At 42.5% G+C, this 18,940-nt stretch overlaps 1 protein-coding gene across 4 annotated transcripts in view; it reads right to left on the bottom strand.

Annotated features, from left to right (window-relative positions):
- The window catches only part of LOC122335805 (reelin-like), a 77,328-nt gene that overhangs the window by 2,501 nt on the left and 55,887 nt on the right, over window positions 1-18,940 (bottom strand). For 2 of the 4 annotated variants that reach the window (XM_043233608.1, XM_043233609.1), the window contains exons 34-64: window positions 18,363-18,636; window positions 17,563-17,703; window positions 17,297-17,474; window positions 16,119-16,203; window positions 15,821-16,003; window positions 15,228-15,396; window positions 14,892-14,994; window positions 14,590-14,816; window positions 14,289-14,512; window positions 13,637-13,787; window positions 13,297-13,555; window positions 11,963-12,212; window positions 11,711-11,879; window positions 10,745-10,885; window positions 10,300-10,477; window positions 9,443-9,636; window positions 8,637-8,887; window positions 8,085-8,239; window positions 7,733-7,947; window positions 7,282-7,459; window positions 6,936-7,111; window positions 6,266-6,372; window positions 5,921-6,163; window positions 5,639-5,814; window positions 4,000-4,073; window positions 3,541-3,702; window positions 3,005-3,162; window positions 2,710-2,929; window positions 2,423-2,620; window positions 1,364-1,462; window positions 772-777 (exon numbers count right to left, since the gene is read on the bottom strand). In XM_043233608.1, the coding sequence (XP_043089543.1) occupies window positions 772-777; window positions 1,364-1,462; window positions 2,423-2,620; window positions 2,710-2,929; window positions 3,005-3,162; window positions 3,541-3,702; window positions 4,000-4,073; window positions 5,639-5,814; window positions 5,921-6,163; window positions 6,266-6,372; window positions 6,936-7,111; window positions 7,282-7,459; window positions 7,733-7,947; window positions 8,085-8,239; window positions 8,637-8,887; window positions 9,443-9,636; window positions 10,300-10,477; window positions 10,745-10,885; window positions 11,711-11,879; window positions 11,963-12,212; window positions 13,297-13,555; window positions 13,637-13,787; window positions 14,289-14,512; window positions 14,590-14,816; window positions 14,892-14,994; window positions 15,228-15,396; window positions 15,821-16,003; window positions 16,119-16,203; window positions 17,297-17,474; window positions 17,563-17,703; window positions 18,363-18,636 (5,344 nt within the window). Of the gene's footprint in view, window positions 1-771; window positions 778-1,363; window positions 1,463-2,422; window positions 2,621-2,709; window positions 2,930-3,004; window positions 3,163-3,540; window positions 3,703-3,999; window positions 4,074-5,638; window positions 5,815-5,920; window positions 6,164-6,265; window positions 6,373-6,935; window positions 7,115-7,281; window positions 7,460-7,732; window positions 7,948-8,084; window positions 8,240-8,636; window positions 8,888-9,442; window positions 9,637-10,299; window positions 10,478-10,744; window positions 10,886-11,710; window positions 11,880-11,962; window positions 12,213-13,296; window positions 13,556-13,636; window positions 13,788-14,288; window positions 14,513-14,589; window positions 14,817-14,891; window positions 14,995-15,227; window positions 15,397-15,820; window positions 16,004-16,118; window positions 16,204-17,296; window positions 17,475-17,562; window positions 17,704-18,362; window positions 18,637-18,940 lie in introns of all 4 variants that reach the window. The other 2 variants (XM_043233607.1, XM_043233611.1) reach the window with 2 other exon arrangements.

Raw genomic sequence — 18,940 nt, 5'->3', positions numbered from 1 at the left:
TGTTCACCCTGTTCAGCGTATCTATATCACTGTCACTTTTGCCAGTGTCTGACCAGCTAATCATGACTTAGGGCTATTCTTGTGCGTAAGAGTGTCCGACCCAGAATTAGAAAGGTGCACCTGATAAAGTGACCAGTGAGTGTATGTCAAGTCTTTCATTTTACTGCTACTTAAAGTTGTCTTGAGTACATCCTTTGACCTTGACCTGAACGACAGATTTGACTTATCTTTGACCATAATGTTTTCAAGTATATGATTAACCGCTGCATAAAACCAAAATTCAGATGTTAGCACTTTATTGGGAGACATTGACCTCCTTGTGTGGAGGAAAGAGTCTTTAGATTAGATGGGTAGGATTCAGGGGAAAACAACAATGGAAACAATAGACAGTTGACATGCACACAGTACTGGGCAAAAACAATATGGCACACTAAAGCAAATGGTAGGATCTTAAAATGAAAATGTTGACTTTTGCACAGGATTTTTATAACTTTAGTTTCAGTTCTTCTTGAAATATGGTCGTAGAGATTTAGTAACTGTATTCTCGAAGATGACACTGTATTGCTAACTGCTAACGAACAACGATTGTGCTGCATTTGCAATTTTACCTAAATTATAATGAACATTAGTTAACATTTTCATGTGTCGTTTCCTTTATTTTTTCCACCTGTATTGGGTGATGAGGTCTACAGTGATGTACAAGAAAGGTTCAATGAGGAAAGACCAAAGGCAGGGAACACTGGTGCATTCTGGGAACAGCAAAGCACTTACCTGACACTACAGCCATGCCATAGGGAGCAGAATACAGAAGAGAGGAAAGGTTATAAGATGCAGGACAGGGCTGTTGCTGGCTTGCACAAAGGTCTGGGGGTGGAAGAACCCTGACCTGCGCCAGCAGTAGCAGAGCAACAGAGGGAATGCAGTGCCAACAGAGTTGAACGTTGGGAGTGAAAACAGCGGGTTCCAAAGAGGAACATACATTTAAGAGGAGGTCAGGAAAAGGAAAGGTTATTGCAGAACAGCGCAGGATGGTGGAGGCAGACGGGTGAGTGAAGTGAACATGTGGAGGGCAATGAGAGAGAGAGAGAGGGAGAGAGAGACCAGACCTTGAGTGAGAGGTGTGTGTGTGTGTAGGATGAGAACGGGGAGTGTTTAATGTCTATTAGCAATGCAGCACTATGTAGAAACTACAGTATTAATAATGAGCGTTTAACTTTAATATATGCCTAATAGGAGAATTTTCTGGCAAATCTATGCACTTTTCTCACAGGTGTCAGCTAGCTGAAAGATTTTACTGAGGTCTGAGTAAAGGAGAAATGATTATTATAAGGCTGGTTTGATGTCTGCAGGCTGGAGTACTTACAGAATGACCTCGACATGGTCCAGCGCCCACTGATCGTGCCCAGCGCCCTCGTGCCGTGGCTGCCACCACCGCAACTGCACCCCTCGAACACGAGCCTCACTGCAGCAGAGAAAACAACATGTTAGTCAATACTCGACCATAGTGACCACAAGCTCAGCTAGACGCCACTCTATTCTGTACCTTTGCAGACTACATTTCCTATAATCCTTTGTCTGGACTCGTCCTCAATTCACAGCTGTCTCATATTATTATAAAGGCCTGTCATTGCCTTGGATGATATTGTTAGCTGGAGTTGACCAATTTCTCATAAAGCTCAAAGTCTTGTGGAAACACAAATGTTTGGGATATGTTTGAGACATTTGCAGAGAAAGAGGACCAGTGAAGTCTTATTCATAGATTGCTCCTCGCCAAACAACCTGCTGCTGACCAATAAATAGTCCTAGTGGACCCACTCAACTGCACACAGCAGGCCGTGAGCGAGATCAATCTCCTCAACAGGGCAGAGGACGCTGAACTCACGGAAGGAGCATGAGTTCTTTCACTAAACCTCACAGACCCAGGACTTGTCCAGGAGAAAACTTGATTGGAAGCACTCACTTAATGTGATTAAGCTCTGGTTCACGCTTTAATCATACTGAGAGTCAAAACAGTGTATTCTGATGTGTTCCAGCAGGTTATAGGTGACAAGAACTAAATTCATCAATTGAGTGAATCTTTCAGATTCTTCTTTTCTCACTTTTCTGCACATGTTGAATTACTCTTTACCACACTGTTCACTTTGCTGCAAGTTAAACAACTATGCATCTCTCTACAAACAGACAAACCTGTTGAAATGTTAAGTCAAAGAGCAATAAAAAAAGGTTGGGAAACCCTATGAAGGAATAAATCAATAACATTCCTAGTGTCATCATTTGCCAGTGACCCTTATGAGGCAAACAGGTACGGTGTACATGAATGCATAAGTGATTCAGAATAATGTTTGAACTCTATGTGTTCACCTAAATTACTTGAAAAAAGGTTAATGCACAGGCTAAATTCATGTAATGCATGCAGACTTACAGTGGAATGTTGTAAGACACTCTCTGGGCTTTGATGAAGTCTTTTGGCTGGTGTTGAGCAATGACGTGCCAGCTAACTCCATTATTGACGCTGTACTGGAGAAGCACAGCCCGGTCGACTGTGTTTGTCTGATCCAGTGCAGCGTTACAGCTGTCCGTTTGCGACACGCTGCCTATCTGCAGCACGAACATGATCTTACTGGAGGAAAAAGGATGGTGACGGATTGCATTAATGACTAAAATGAACAAAAAAAGCAAAGGATGTCGTGAAAGATTTTCTAGTTATACCTAGCACGGGTCAGATCCAGAGGTCTAGTGATGGCTTGTCTGATCTTACAGCCGTTGAAGTACAGCGAGTCCCCGTGAGCGTGAGGAGAGAGCTGACCGCATCCGCTGCCCACGCCGCCACCCTGAATCAAGCTCCAGCTCTCCTGAGACACCGAACCAGACTCAAAGTTATCCTTTATGGAGCTGGGCAGCTCGCTGCTGGACAACGAGCAGTCATCACCTGAGAAAGACAAAAGCTGTTCCTGCTTGTTCTGTTGTAAACTTCACAGAAGAGTTACAGAGAACTGACTCCCACCATGATGGCCTTCGTCACAGATGCAGACGGGTCCGCTGGTACAGTAGCCATGACCACTGCACAGTCCAGGACAAGCTTCCCCGATGTACACGTGATCCACAGCCCAGCTGTAACGCTCGCCAGGGGCCTCATGCTGGATCCAGCGGAACTGTGTCGCACTGAAGACATGAAGGAGAGTACGATATTTACAGATATGTGCTTTAATGACGAATATCTGAGACCAGGATAGGTTCTTTTAACAGCTAACCAGCTCCACATATCCTAATGATAATGCAATAGGTTTGTAATGCTATTAGCAATATTGTGGTGTTGCGATAGCAAAACTTTATCAATATTATTGTGGTCACATGATAATATAAAACGATAGGTCTTCTGGGCAAAAAGTGTATACTTTTAAAATATATTTAAACTGCAGTGAACTTGTTTATTGCATGCGTTAGGCTTTATTTTCACATTCACATAATTCCTAACATTTTAATGGGCAGATTATTACGGCACTTCACTATTGTGTTTTTGTAAGACCCTTTAAGCCATACCCAGATGACACGTGGTCAGGCAGCTGAATGGTGACTCTGGTCCACACTGAACTGTTGACAGGACTGTAGATAGTGGACTCGTGGAACTGGAAAGGTGAGCAGCCCACATTGTTGACAGAAGAAGGAAGACAAGCGGACTGGACTAACTGCCACACATCTGACCTGTGAAGGTACGGATCTTCATTACTATGCAAAATATTACCAATAATATTACCCCTTTCTCTTTCTCATAAGAAAACTGTGATTAACACTGGGCTTTGACAGTAGATCAGAGTGTCCAGTCCTGTCTTGCAGAGCTCAGCTCTAACCTCAATTAAACACACCTAAACTAAGTTAAAGCTAAACTCTGCAGGACCACGACTGGACATCCATGCAACAGATAAAAGGAGAGGACAGTTACATACAGATAATCTTGCAAAAATGAAGGGCTTCACATGCACATCTGTCGTATATACTCACCTGGCATCCTTCCTGTACTGTAAAAGCACTGAATGATGATCATCACAGCGGTCTGCCTCACAGCCCACCACAATCTAAAGTGGACAAAGATCAGCATCACTGTATATCTGTGTGAAAACCGAACAATCTCAAATGGGGGCGGTAATAGGGTGAGTAGATAGATATCCGGGGCTTAGCCCAGAGACATCCACATGTGTATACACGGGATAAAAGTATGATCACAAGTATATTCAAACATGCAGGGCTCTATATACTTATTTTTTGCACTTCTTTGATTACATTCTTCTTTGATCAGTCGGAAGTTCTTGCGTACTGCTCTGTGCTTTGCTCTATATTCCTATTCTTTTTTCAATGTTTACTTCAGCAAATCAGCACAGTGCTGATCAAAATAACACATCTTTGGGACTAATAATAAAACTAAAAGAGGATCCCATCTCACCAGACACATGATCCATCTCTCCAACTCTTCTAAACTTCTCACAGAAGTTGAAGTAACTGGTGTATGCTGGGACCAACTCTCACACTCTTCTGCTGTAAGCCCCCAGGTATTAATTAAAAGATAACTACAACCACCAAAGCCATTGGTCTCAGCTCGCTCACACAACTAATCTGCAGCATATTATGCATAAAAATAAGATTGCTGCAGAGGCACAAATATGGCCATTATGTTAGCATTTTGAAACATTAGCTTGCTAATGAATCATTTTTAAACAATGACTTAATACCCACCAACAAACTGCATAAAATATAATGTAGAAACATGTTTATAATATAAATGTTAACATAATGTAGAAACTTTGCAGCCATTTGAATTGTGAAAAGCGCTATAGAGCTCCTGCAGTTGACGTCAATCAATCTAAACTTCATCTCAACGTCATTTTGTCCAGAAATCAGGAGAACGCTAAAACGGCCGTAGCCTTGGTCTCGACACAACAATATTGTGAGTGGCGATTGAAAAAAACTGTAAATATGAAACTAAAACTGCCAGTAGGTGGCAGTAAGCCACTGTCTCAATAAGTGAGTTGCTGAGTTATTAATTATTTATTCTTTCAAAATGGCTGATTTATTCAGGAAGGAAGTACCACTTATTCTTATCTCACATGCTAATTAGGATGCATAGTATGTACATTGGAAGGCACTCAATTTGTTCACTGCTGTGTGTTGCTGCAAAGAAGCAATACATGGCTTTGTTTGCAACCATTTTCATTGGCGACATGAAAGCCAGTTAATATTTGTTGCCCTGACACAAAGAAAAGTCTGCCACTGACCATGCATTCTGAACATGCCATTCATATAATTGCTCTAATTCTGTGTGTGCTCATGGAAGACGATATAATTCTAGATTAAATATGTATATCTGTTGCTTCACAGTGACAGTGCTCAGTAACATACAACCTAAACTGAAAACTGGTGAGATCAATAAAATATATATAGCCTACACTCAGTTACAAATGAACTTAGCAACTTCTGTAACTGTTCATCAGTGGTTGGCCAGTTCTCAGGAGAATGTAATGTAGAAAACATCTGCGGTTCTAAAAGAAAATTCAGTGATGATACAAACATTGCTTGATAATAAAACATTCAGAGCTTCAGTCCACCCCTAACACCACCCCTGATCTCAATTATCTTGTGCTCAAACCTTGAACTGTAAGATGTATCCAGGCTGAACGATGAGTTCTCGGGTCGCCAGGATATTGTGCGACCCATCTTGGTTCTTGTTGGGCCAATACAAGTGGAACGATGGGTTTCCGCAGAAGCCAGCCGTACGGACAGCATTGGGATAGAAGCTCCAACTCTCTTCATGAGAAACACCCTCTGGAGAAAGGAGAACATTAGTGCAGCTCTATAATAAGGACAGTATCTGAGGAAAATCCTAGCATCTCACTTCAAGCTGATGATTTTGGAGTAACCCGTGACTCACCGTCATCAAAGGTGTCCAGCAGGGTGCTGGGGTTGATGTCAGAGCCTCCCACGAGGATGTTGTCTAAAGCCCACTGAGCGCGCTCTGCACTCGAGCGGACCAGCCCCGACAGCAGCGAGAACGGCTGCCACCATCGCAGACGAGTGGCATTGGTCAGCGCTTTCTCCGGCAGCACGATGTAATCTCTCCTCACTGATATGTACTTCAGATAGTCCATCTCATGGAGCAATGTCCAAGACACACCTTACAGAGAGAACAACTCAATCAATTAGTATGACTTGTGTCTTCATAAAAAAAGAAAGATAAGAATGATTTTGCATTTGTGTTATTATTAAAGAAACATACCTCCATCAATAGAATAATCCAATAACACACCCTCTTTCCGACAGGTTGGACGATGACAGAGAGTAATGTTCTCCTCGCTGCCGATTTTAGCCCAGTACTCCACAAATCTGAACGGCACAGGCATATATTATTAATATGAGGATACTCACAGATTTAGGCAGTATTAAAAACGAATCCTTGTTAACCTATGTTTCAGTTCATTTCGGTGTTGCATGTAAGGAAACCAAGATGGCACACAGTATCATATTTTAAATTCTTTTACAAAAGCACAAAGATTTGTTTTCATTGTGAATGTACAAAAAAGAAATTTTATAAAGCTATGAGAATGCCTTTTGTGGGCAAAGATAACAAAAATACAGATTTTATTCAACAATTCATCTTCTATGTGTCACCCTAATTCACATTGCATGAAACCGTGTGACCAACAACAGATTAATGCGTCATAGCATGACCTTGTTACTAAATTAAAATATTTTTACATTTTAGATGTATTATGATTTTTTTTATGTGTCGAATTTAAGTTTTTAAAAAGATGCTGCACATCATATCACAATCGTCTAGTGTGACCACGTCTTAAAGGCCTTGATGTTTGTGAAACTGTGAAGGGTTTGACATACAGTCTGGTATGTGTGTGTCAGAACTTAGAAAGGAGAATGCTCAGTGTAGTTACTTCGCCCCGCGCAGGTCCAGATCACTGGTCACCGCCTGTCTGGCCTCTGCACCATTGAAGTACAGAGCGGTTCCCTCCACCAGCACCCTGCAGTCGGTGCAGGGATATCCACCTTCCAGAACCTGCCACTGTGGCCCGCGGGCCCCGTCCCAGTCAAAGCGCTCCTTCAGTGACGCCTGCTGGAGACACAACGAAAGCCTGGTGTTTGCATCACATTCACACATCAGCATTGTTTAAGAATCAGCTCAACAGCATTTAAGTCTTGGCGGGAAAGTCTTGTTTTTTAAAGCTTCAGTACTGAATGGTATTGTGGTCATATCTGCTGTCGCACTGGGGACTGGGTTACCTTCAGAGTGGTGCTGGCGTAGCAGTTGGGTCCAGTGAAACCCGGGTCACAGAGGCAGTGCTGGTCCAGACAGTCTCCATGACCTCCGCAGTGGTTTTCACAAGCAGGTCCGATGTAGAAGTTCTCCACAGCCCACTGTGTATCTGAATGTCTCTGATAGAAGCGGAAGCGCACCGTTCTGTGAACGAAACCAGAATACCCATCATTCACCTGAAAATAATAGAGAACTCTCACCCCTTCAAACTCTGAAACAATCTCCCTAACTCTGTTCAGGAGGCAGACACACTCTGTCAGTTTAAATCTAGATTAAAGATACATCCCCTTAACCTGTCTTACACATAACACACTAATACACTATCATTATTCAAATCTGTTAAAGGATTGTTAGGCTGCATTAATTAGAAGGACTGATTCCAGCTACATGTAAAAAGCAATGTCTGTGGTATCTCACGTGTCTGCGAGACTGTCTGGTAGAGGATAAACCGCTCGCTTCCAGCCGTCGGCCGGGAAGAACACGGACGGCTGCGACACCTGCCCGGCACAGCGAGGGTCTGCAGGTAAACACTGAGGTACCAGGTATTTCCAGGTCACACCGAAGTTCACGGAGTACTGAACGTGAACCTGTCTCTCTGCAGGCTTCTCCGGCGCACTGCAGCCAACTGCAATCTGACAAGCAACACACATACTTATCTGCATGGGCAAATAATTACAATTATAACTACAACACGCCATAGAAACTGATGCCTAAACAAATGAGTGATTGACATAGCACTGATAGCATGAGCGCATCAGTGAGGATTTACCTTGAACTGCATGACCCAGCCTTTGGCAGGAACTATGTCATGTGTGACGGCATAAACTTCCTGTCCATCCGTGTTTCCACACACCATGACGCCATCTGGAGAGCTGCAGAAACGTTTCACGGAGCAATCTTCAGAAAACAGCCAGTGATCGCTCACTGAAATAAAAGAAATTCAGATTATTGTAGAAAAGATGTGATAGAAAGAAAGAGTTACGGTTACAGGTGTATGACATGGGTATTACAAGAATGAATGACTTTTCAGGACATTACCCCGTGTCTCCATTTTTTCTCCTATATATTTTTTTGTAAATTAAATATTTTTTTTTTAGAAACTGAAATTAAAGTTTCCTGTAAAGGGTAGGTTTAGGTGTAGGGTTGGTGTAGAACAATAGATAATATGGTTTGTGCAGTATAAAAACCATTACACCTATGGAGAGTCTCAACAATTCTCAAAACCTAATGTGGATGGTGGATGAGCTGCTGTGTCGTGTGTGTGTGTGTCGTGTGTGTCATGTATGTCATGTGTGTGTGTGTGTGTGTGTGTGTGTCGTACCAATGGTCTCTTCGTGGATGGTGGATGAGCTGCTGTGTCGTGTGTGTGTGCTGTCGGCTGGTGCTCTCTCATGACTGGGCAGCGCTACTCCTCCAAATGTGTCAGAGATCTGAGCATGAGCATCTGAGCCAGAGATCAGCACATTATCCAGAGCCCAGTCGCTCCGATCGGCCCCGTCATGCTGTGGCTGCCACCAGCGGATCCGAACACCCACCGCCCGTGCAGCAGGGGGCAGCAGGACATTCACAAACCTGTAACAGTTACAGTATGAACGCACTACACTCCAACCAGAAAACCATTCATTCAGTAGATTATAAAACGTTTCCTATTCGGCTGTTCTAACACAAAACACTAGAAAAGTTCAGCCCTTTCCTCCGGCTACATTGTGAATAAAACAGCAGTATGCTGATCACTGTGCATTGCACTAAAAACAATGTGTGTAACAGATTAAGGAACATTGCATGTAAGGACAAGTTTTTTATGCAGTACTACGCTGCAATCTTGTCTCATGACATTATGTTACATGTTTCAATTAGAAGACTTGTTTTGAAACATGGCAGCTGGTCTTAGCTAGTTTAAGCTAGTCATGTGCTGATCCTAAGCAAATAGCTTCTGCTCAGAACATTCCTAAACAGCATATGCTGTTTTTTTACAGGGTACAGTTACTTATAATCTGCAGAGAGATGCACTGTACACATGCAGAGCTGGATAATGTGCATGGAGCACAAGGTCAAAATGGGAATTGTAAGAATGATTACTGGAATGCTTCAAAACAAGAAGATGACAGTACTGGCAGAGAGACTCACTCCGGCTTGCTGTACTGGTCATAGAAGATCTCGGTCAGCAGATTCCAGCTGATCCCAGCGTTCACACTGAACTCCAGCAGAACGCCCTGATTTCGATTGCTGGGTGCGATCATACAGCCATACATGAAGTAGAACTGGATGAATTCAGCACTGGTCAGATTCAAATCCACCGTCACCAGCTGACGAGAGCAGCTCTGGCCATTAGACAAACAACAGCAATCACACACAACACTCAGATTCAACTACCATAGCAAAACTGTCATATATACTGAAACAACAGACAGGTAGGTGCAAAAAAGCTAGAGAGAGACAGAATTTCCTTCAAAAAGTGATTTTTATGGAAAGGTTTTGCTGAAAATGTTTGATATGTGAGATGAAGTTTGCTTAGAGGCAGTTGAGAGGCAGCTAACTGCAGGAAGATTTCACGGTCTGATGAAAGTAAAATTGAGCTTTTGTGCTTTCTTAAACTCACATCGCGGAGAGAACAGCATCCCTACATTGAAAGACAGCAGGGATGGGAAACTCATAAACAGAGAATGAAATATAGATGGGCCAACTATAAAAAAAAAGCCTTAGAGGAAAGCAAGCTGCAATCCTAAGACTCCTGGGACACAAACTTCGGGAAAATAAGCTCTTTGCCAAAGGTCATACTCAGTATTAACTCTGGGAACTGAAATACTTATGAATTTGGGTATTTTGTTTTTAGTTTCTATGAATAGTTAGTAAGCTACCACATTTTCCTGCCTTCATGATATTATGATTTCACACTGCTATAGTGTCATGTAAGGGCTATGAAACTCTGTAAATGTGAGAAACTTCTCAAACTGAAATGTAGACTGAAGGATGGATGGTTGTACCCCACTGAAGTGCAGTGCTGATCCCGAGGCCACGGCTCCACAGACGCTGCTGATCTTTCCGCCGGTCAGCAGGTGCCAGTGATTGAGTGCCGGAGCTCGACTGAAACTGTCCTTGAGCTGAGCGGGCAGAGAGAGCAGAGGCTCATCGCAGTACTCTCCGCCCCACTCAGGTTCACATCTGAAAGACAAGAGTGGTGAGGAACAGAGAAGACCCGCAGCAGGCATTACGTGGTGAACAAGAGAGTAACTTATAATAATAATATAATAATAATTCATTTTATTTAAAACACACTTTATATTTAAACAGAATCCCAAAGTTCTATAACAAATCTATTTTTAAAAGCTTTACAAAAAAAGATCTGGTTTAAAAACGTCAACAGGTTGCGGAGTCTATAGGTGATCAAGAAGAGCATTCCTCAAACTCAGAGCAGCTGAGCAAACTTACACACAGGAGCTCTGTCTGCAGCGGCCGCGACCGGAGCACATCTCAGGACAGCCGTCACCGATGTACAGGTTATCCAGAGCCCACGTCTGCTGCTTATCGAATGGCGCCGGCTGGAACCAGCGGAAGCGTGTGGCTGTGGACCTAAGCATTTGACATGAAAGACAATTAGATACCTTTCAGCTCTTACAAGTCATTATACCATGGGCTGTTGAATGTTTGATCTGATTAGTTGATGGATATTCCAATGTGTGCAATTATTTTCCAGGAAACACATAGCTATTAAGTAGTTCCCAGTGTGTTCCAAATCACTTTACCATATGATATCAGTTATTTCAAGGTCCTTATAACCTACAATAGCAAAACTACCAAAAAAAAACCCAAAACACTGAACAAAGCAAACACATATGCAATTTCCATTTATTCCCAAGAAAATGACCTTTATCCTTTCTTTATCCTCCTCTCCCTCTGCAAGCACCCACCTTGTTGTCAGCACTACCCTGCAAATGTATTTTTTACTGTAGTATAGTTTGCAACTAAATAGATAAATCACATTGCATAGTATGGAGGTTGTAACATTGTTGTTCTTGATGCAGATAAACTTAGTTTCACTATTAGTAGAGACAAACTGTGCACATCCATTTTCATTATTAGCGTAGTGTTGGGCAGCTTGTCAGTGAACAACGGATTTGTGTGGTAAATTCTGCTCAATATAAAATCATGCACGTGACGGCATTTACCACTGATTACAGAATGCTTTACTGGCAAAATGTGCATTATGTATTGGCTAATGTTTATCATGCATCTCTTGTTCTTACAGTAGTATAAGTGTAAAAATTGACTCCAGTCCTTTGAATTATTGAAAAATAATTCCTTACTTCATTTACATGCAGGTGTCAAGTCTTTATTATAATACAGATTTTGTCAAAGCCACTTTAACATTGTTTAACAGGAAAATAGTGTGCTTACCTGGCATAGTGTGGTATGGGTAAAGTAACTCTGCCCCATTTGTTGTAAGTATCTGACACCAGTAATCTCTGCAGTGTGTACGAAGAACAATCTGGACTTGTGGGTAAACAATCCCTGACCAGCGGCAGCCATGTGAGACCCAGATCCAAAGAGTACTCCAGCTCTACCGCTGTGGGCACAAGAACAAGGATCAGAGGAAAGCTCTTCTATTCAAGACAAAGGCAGAAGCGCACACTCGTGTCAGGGACGTACTGTAGCAGGAGGAGGTGACGGAGCAGGAGGCAGAGAAATCAAACTGAATGAAGGCATCTGGACCCAGACTGATGTCGGTGGTGATACCGTAGCGTGTGTTTGACTTCTCGATGAAGGCAAAAGCTTCACCATCAGAGCCGCAAACTGGCATCCGTGTGCCACCGGGGTGCAGCAGCCAAGAGCGTCCATTTGTGGAGGAGAAGTCGTCCTCCAGTGGCCCCCAACCGCTTGCACTGCCGCCCACAACCAACTGCAGATACACACAAATCACAGAGATCACAAATCCACTCTACATACACATCCAAAACCAGCACAACTGCCCAAATGTTCATTGGTGGTATAAACAGTGCCTTGCAGAACCATTCAGATGCCTGGCCTGCGTTTCCCAAAAGCTTTGCAAACCTGGTTTGTTTGTAGAAGTTGAGGATGCCTTTGAGAAATGCAACCTGAATTTTACTAGATTTAATAAATATTCAAATTTAACTTAAAGACTTAAACAGGTATAAGATAATATATTCCAGCAGGAACAGTCCTGAAACTTTGGGACTTTGATCATAAACACAAATGGACAAATAAAGACTGGACTGACCCAAACATGTCTCAGTTTGGCCCAGTCCAAAACCTGTGGCATTCTTGCGGCTAACTTGAACACCCTGGAAGTCTACTGATAAAATCAAAATAGCAACTGAATGATACATTAAACTAGCATGTACTTACCATACCCAATTGTCATTGGTGTATTATAATTTGATATAAAACCATTTCAGAAAAAAAACTTTTAACTTGTTATTGTGAGGGTCCCCTTTAGATATTCTGCAAATTAACTTTGCAAGAACATATCAATTTATTCTACTAACCCTAACCCAGCATTCTAGCAATACTCTAATAAGAGCTAATTGACATGTAGTTGCAAAGTCAGTAGTCAGTAGTTAGTAGAATGTTTAAAGCATTGGTCTCAAACTCAGTTCCTGAAGGGCCACAGTTTTGTACACTTTTGCTCTAACCCTAATCTAATTCAGCTAATCAAGGTCTTTAGGATCACTAGAAACTTCCAAGCAGGTGTGACTTGGAGCTGGTTGGAGCTAAACTGTGGCCCTCCAGGAATTGAGTTTGAGACCAGTGGTTTAAAGAAAACCGTCACAATCAAGTATAATCAAATAATGAGCTCTGAGTTTCAGTGGAATTCAAATACCACCATATATAACAGCTATAATAATCGCTTTATGTTTTTAATCACTTTTGCAAGGCACTGTTTTTAAATATGCATATATAATACAGTGTTAATAATGGTATTGCAGTAATGGCACACATGTCTTGGCGTAGCAGCTCTTTACTTTATCAATAACCCAGGGGCTGTGGAAGTGTCCGTTCTCAGACGGCTGCCACCAGCGCAGGCGTGTGGCTGAGGATCGTGCTCGAAGAGGAATCTCCAAAGCCACTAGGTGAGCTTGGTTACTGCTATTGCTGTAGAGGAACTCCTGCAGAAGAGCCCAGTTTAACCCTCCATCCACAGAGAACTGCAGGAGCACCGGCTGGGAGCGCGGGTCAGGAGCTGCTTTACCACAGCCCAGCCTCAGGAAGAACTGGATAAACCTGACCAGGACACATGTCTTCATTACTAATGGTGTGAAGGACATTTTTCACATTGAACCATATAGTCTGTTTGTGAAATACCTAGCGTTAGACAGGTCCAGATCTAATGTCTCCAGCATTCGCAGACCGTCCTCGCTGAAGAACAGGTGATTGCCGCTGGTGGTGATGCCACACTTTCTGGAAGGCTTTCCTCCACTCATCAGCTTGAAATGTTCAGACTCCAAAACTCCACCTTTGTGACATAATCAACATAATTTTTATAATCCCAGTGAATCTGCTCTATTCATGCTCTAATCTAGCATGAAGGTTGTCTTTATAGATGCTGTTGTGAATTTGAAATTTTCTTCTTCTGCCACATCCTGTCAGTTTTTCTGTCAGATTTGATTTACTCCAGGGTACTTTTTGTCTGCCAGTCTTCTTGCTGGCTTTCACAGGAGCAATATAATCGATAAAATGTTTACTTTAGAGAAGGAATCAAGGAGAAAACCAAGAGCCTGCACCATTAAGATATTTCCTGTTTACTGTACGGTTATGAGGAGCAGAATCATAATGCACTGCTGTACAATGAAAATCAGCGCAACTCATTTATGGTAAAAGTAACAAGCAGAATAATCACTTGTGTAATATGTATTGCACCAACAAGATTTCATGACAGCAAGGCTACACAGCTCAACTAAATGTCTTGCTGCTTCTTATGAAATATCACATCAGATAAAATGTTTTTCTTCTGTACCTTCGAAATCCTCCTTCAGGAAATCTGGGTTCGGCACATCCGGGATGGAGCAGTCAGGACCAGAGTAGCCCGGATCGCAGCTGCAATGAGTGCCAGTCACACACACACCGTGGCCCTTACACATGTTCTGGCACTGAGGGCCAATGTAAACGCTGTCCAGGGCCCATGTGGCTGGAGCTGTGCCGCCTGAATAAAACCCCTGATACCAGCGGAACCTCACTGAGCTGCAGAGCACAGAAAAACATCACACACCCAACACAAAACAGTGAAGCGCAAAGACACACAAATGCCTCTTGCTGACCCGCACAACCGCAGCTTGCCGAACTGGATAATTTCTCTTCTCCAGCCCTGCGTGGTGCCAGGATAGTAGATGCTGGCCGGGTGAAGCTCAGTTGAGCAGAGAGAGCTGAGTCTGGGCCCTCCGGCACACAGAGGAACCAGCAGATGCCACGTGGCTCCGAAATCCCGAGAAAACTCCAGACGCACAGGATTCAAGGAAGAGCTTTCCGTTGTGCAGCCCACATTAATCTAGAACAGGAATCACACAGCTGATAATGAGGTTCTTTACTACAATTTACAGTTATGAAGATGCCAAAGCCCTACCTCGAACTGGATGACAGTGTTCTCGTTGACATCAATATCTCTGGTGGTGATGGAGTGCTCACCCAGCTCACTGGACATGAACACCATGGCTGAGTCCTCTTCGCTGCAAACACAGTGAGACTAAGAAGATGGCATCACTCTCTCTCAACATTGAGATCACAATATCAAGAGCTGGAGGCTCAGTGATTGTTTGGATGACAGAGGATGGACTGATGCTGCTTAAATCCAGAGTCATGAGCTGACTGTGGTTTACATCCTTGAACACTGGTGTATATGATATGAGCTGAACACTATGCAGATACTCATACTCACACAGATACAGATACAGATACTCACAGTCCTGCCCTCTGATAGGGGCAGTAGAATCCAGTGTTTCCTCCGGGATAAAACAGCCAGTTCCCTTCCTGAGGACCTCCCTCAAAACTGTCTAATATAACCGGCAAGCTATTGATGGTGTTGCCATCTATGATCAGGTCATCAATCACCCACACCTCTTCCTTCTTCCCTGTGGGTTTGAAAAATGACAAGAGTAACAATTATAGAAATGACAAAAAGACTCTGTTAGACACTGGTTAGAACAAGAGCATTTTGTCTCTCGCTTGTATACGTTTGAACTGTTTATCAGGCTCTGTAATCAAATGCAAATAAGGCTGAAATACACAACATGCCTTTTAAAACACTAGGCATCATACACTTGAAGGCTTCTGAAACAGTTACAGAGAAAATAAAGCTTGTGCAAAAATCTGGGCAAATGTTTAGTGATTCCAGCCTTTATGCATTCAAATTGTCCTCATAGAACAAATTATCCAGTGATAGTTCTCACTTTCAATAATGGAAACACACAAACTCATCTTAATATACCAGTGATGTGTTTGAATAGAAGTGAGTGAGGTAAATGTGGGTAAATTTGGATGATTGTGTTTTCTTACCACTGTTGTATGGCTGCCACAATCTGAAGCGTGTAGCGTTCGTCTGTGCGCTGGGAGGCAAAGACATGTGAACAAACAGTGTGTCTGTGGAAGTGGGGAAATAAAACTCATCTATAAGCAGCCAGCTGATCCCTCCATTCACAGAATACTGCAACAGCACCGAATGAGAGCGCTCAGGTACACCTAACAGTAAAACATGCAGAAGATAACATGTTTACAACCAACGCATTCATTTCCATCAGATAACAGAAAACAATCTGAAAAGCTAGAGATACTACACGTTTCACTTCAGACTCACCCTTTGTTATGAACTTGAATGAAAACTGTATGTACATGGTGTTTGTGCAGTCTAGATCTGCAGAGACCAGCATACGTAGCCCTTCCTGCAGATACACACAGCAGATATCCAGACAAATCAGGAAAACACAAAGTTTCAATCACCTCTGCATTGGAATCTCAATCTAGGAATAAAGAAGAGACCATGATTACAGAATCTTAAGCACCTATTTGATTTATGAATATAGATTGCCTGAGAGAGATATCACCAGCTGGAGCGGCCATGAGGTCACTCCCCTCCAAACTTTTCTCACATTTTCACAGACTACAATCTCCATAAACCTTGCCCAGACTCATAACCAGTTGCATTTACATGTGTCTCATCACCTCTATAAGAGTGACACACACACACACTCATATCATCGGTGATTGAATGTTTAGTCCTTTCATGTTTCCTAGTTTCCATGTTCCTAAGTTTTGCCTTTCTTGTGTTTTAATCCTTGGACTGTTTCTGTGTTTTTGATTGACTGCTTCCTGTCCTGACCATTGCATGTCTTGGTGTGGAGGGACACTCCATGTTTCTCAAAGATAGAACCCATCGTTAGCAAAAATATAGAAAATAAAACTGGGGCGGTTCTCAATTCCATTCCTCGCACCCCCTGCTCTGCACATTTTGTACTATGGACCCTATATATCTATATATTTTATATATATATATATATGGATATATATATATATTATATATATATATATATATATTGCTTTTGATATTCCCCCATAATTCCATTTTGCAGCAAATATGCAAATATATTCCATTCAAAGTGCACTGAAGTGTGCGAGATGTGAATTTAACCTCAACAGATTTGACCTGCTCAGAGATTAAGGAGCTCTGAACACTGTTTAGGGTTAGCTGAATGAGTTGAAATATAGTTACGAAGAGACTTCATGAGTCAGTAGAATGTCCCTCAAGTGTGAGCAGATATAAAGCAGATAGTCTACTAAAGACTGCTATTTGACAGTTGCAAAGATACTTATAGTAGAATGTCTAATATGGGCTATCAAAATAATGTGCTACTAAATAAATAAATGCTGGAAACAAGTGTTCCTTTACTGCTGTGACAGCAGCTGATTCAATGCATAAGGCAGTGCAACAATTTGCCATTGAAAAACAGAGTGCTGCTGTTTGACTCCAATACTCACTCCTTTAAAGATGAGGGCTGTTCCTGATTTCAGAGGCTCTCCGCTCAGCGTGCCTCTTTCTGCCCCATACACCTCTGGCCAGACATCAGCCATCAGGTTTTCATTGAAATCTTCCTTCAGAACGGACGGCAAAGCAACCAGAGGGACACAGTGAGGGCCACCGAAGCCCTTATCACAGCTGAAATAGAGAAACACCAGTGTCACTTCAGGATTTCTGAGGAGCATATGAAGCTATCAGGAGCTAGAGTAGCTGGGTCCACACTTACACACAGTGTCCACTGTCACACAGTCCATGACCAGAACACATCCACGGGCAGCCGGGGGTCAGCAGCACATTGTCCAGAGCCCAGCCATCAGCTCCCGGAGCAAAGTGAGGCTGGATCCAGCGGAAACGTGTTCTGGGTGAACTGCAGGATTGGAACAACATTCAAAAATATAAATTGCTGCATCTGTGATCCAACGAGATTGTCCTATGAGGTTTTATAATGGGTATGGTTCTGTTTATGAGTAAAACAAGGTCTGTGGTAACTTCATAATACTTAGCTGTTTTACTCTACAACGTAAATTATACACAAGCATACTGCAAAGACAAATCTGTAGCAGTTATGTCCACTCTTAAAAACTCTTAAAAGTATAGAGTTACTTTAATAAGTTTTAAGTGTGTGCAATTTATGTGCAAAGTCATTAAGACCCGGCCCCTCATTAACACCATTAAAACCATTGAACATTCTTGATGAAACCCATAGTGAGTTAACGTCTGGATTTACTAAAGACACGCAGTAAAACATTAGCGATGAAAAGTTGCAGACACAGGTATGTTTGCAGCTGATCTTATTTCATTTTTATTCGTAGGAGTTTGTATTTCAGAGTATTTATGGGAGGAGAGCAACAAAATGAATCAAGGTGATTTACTAAGGTTTGCTCTTTGCAGTTACTGCCATCACTTTGTCAGTTGCGCTCTAATTTGCTCTGTTTGGTAAAAATGGCCCTTAGTGTGGGACTGAAATGCGTGTATAAATCATCTGAGACACAGGCACAGCATCATCTGTGTAAGAGCGGGTCCTACATGGCAGCGCTGGGCAGGTAGACGGTGACTCTCCTCCACTGCAGGAACTGAGGAGCGCTGAACACGGACCGCTGTGTGTATCCGGAGCAGCCGATGGCCGGAGGCACACACTCGGGTGTGACGAGCGTCCAGTGTCTCCCGCAGTCTGTGGAGAACTCAAGATGGATGCCGTGGGCCGAAGATGCAGCCTTACTGCAGCCCATGCTCAGATCGAACTGCAGGAATGAAGATCCAGACACCTCGAAGTCCCAGCTCTCAGCATAACGTGGCCTCTCTAGAGAGAGAGCATTCACACCTTAAACCCAGCATCATACAGATTCTGAGTGGTTCATTTAGTTCTGAATGGGTCAGTCTTTGTAAAAAGCTTGTGGATAGTGTAAAGTCATTTTTATAGAAATGCATTAAAGATAGAACTACAGTTAAAACTGTTAAAATTATTTGTATACTAGTATAATCAGGAGCTAAAATGCTTTTAAGTAATCTATCTTTATTTTATTTAGTTCATACAGTTTAATAGATAAAGAAAGAAATGAATTTATGACATAATTTTTTTATATTGCAGCATTTTTCCACAACTG

This window comes from Puntigrus tetrazona, unplaced genomic scaffold (assembly GCF_018831695.1).
Source record: "Puntigrus tetrazona isolate hp1 unplaced genomic scaffold, ASM1883169v1 S000000897, whole genome shotgun sequence".
NCBI classification, from domain to species: Eukaryota; Metazoa; Chordata; class Actinopteri; order Cypriniformes; family Cyprinidae; genus Puntigrus; species Puntigrus tetrazona.
This window is presented reverse-complemented; position numbering and strand designations above follow the sequence as displayed.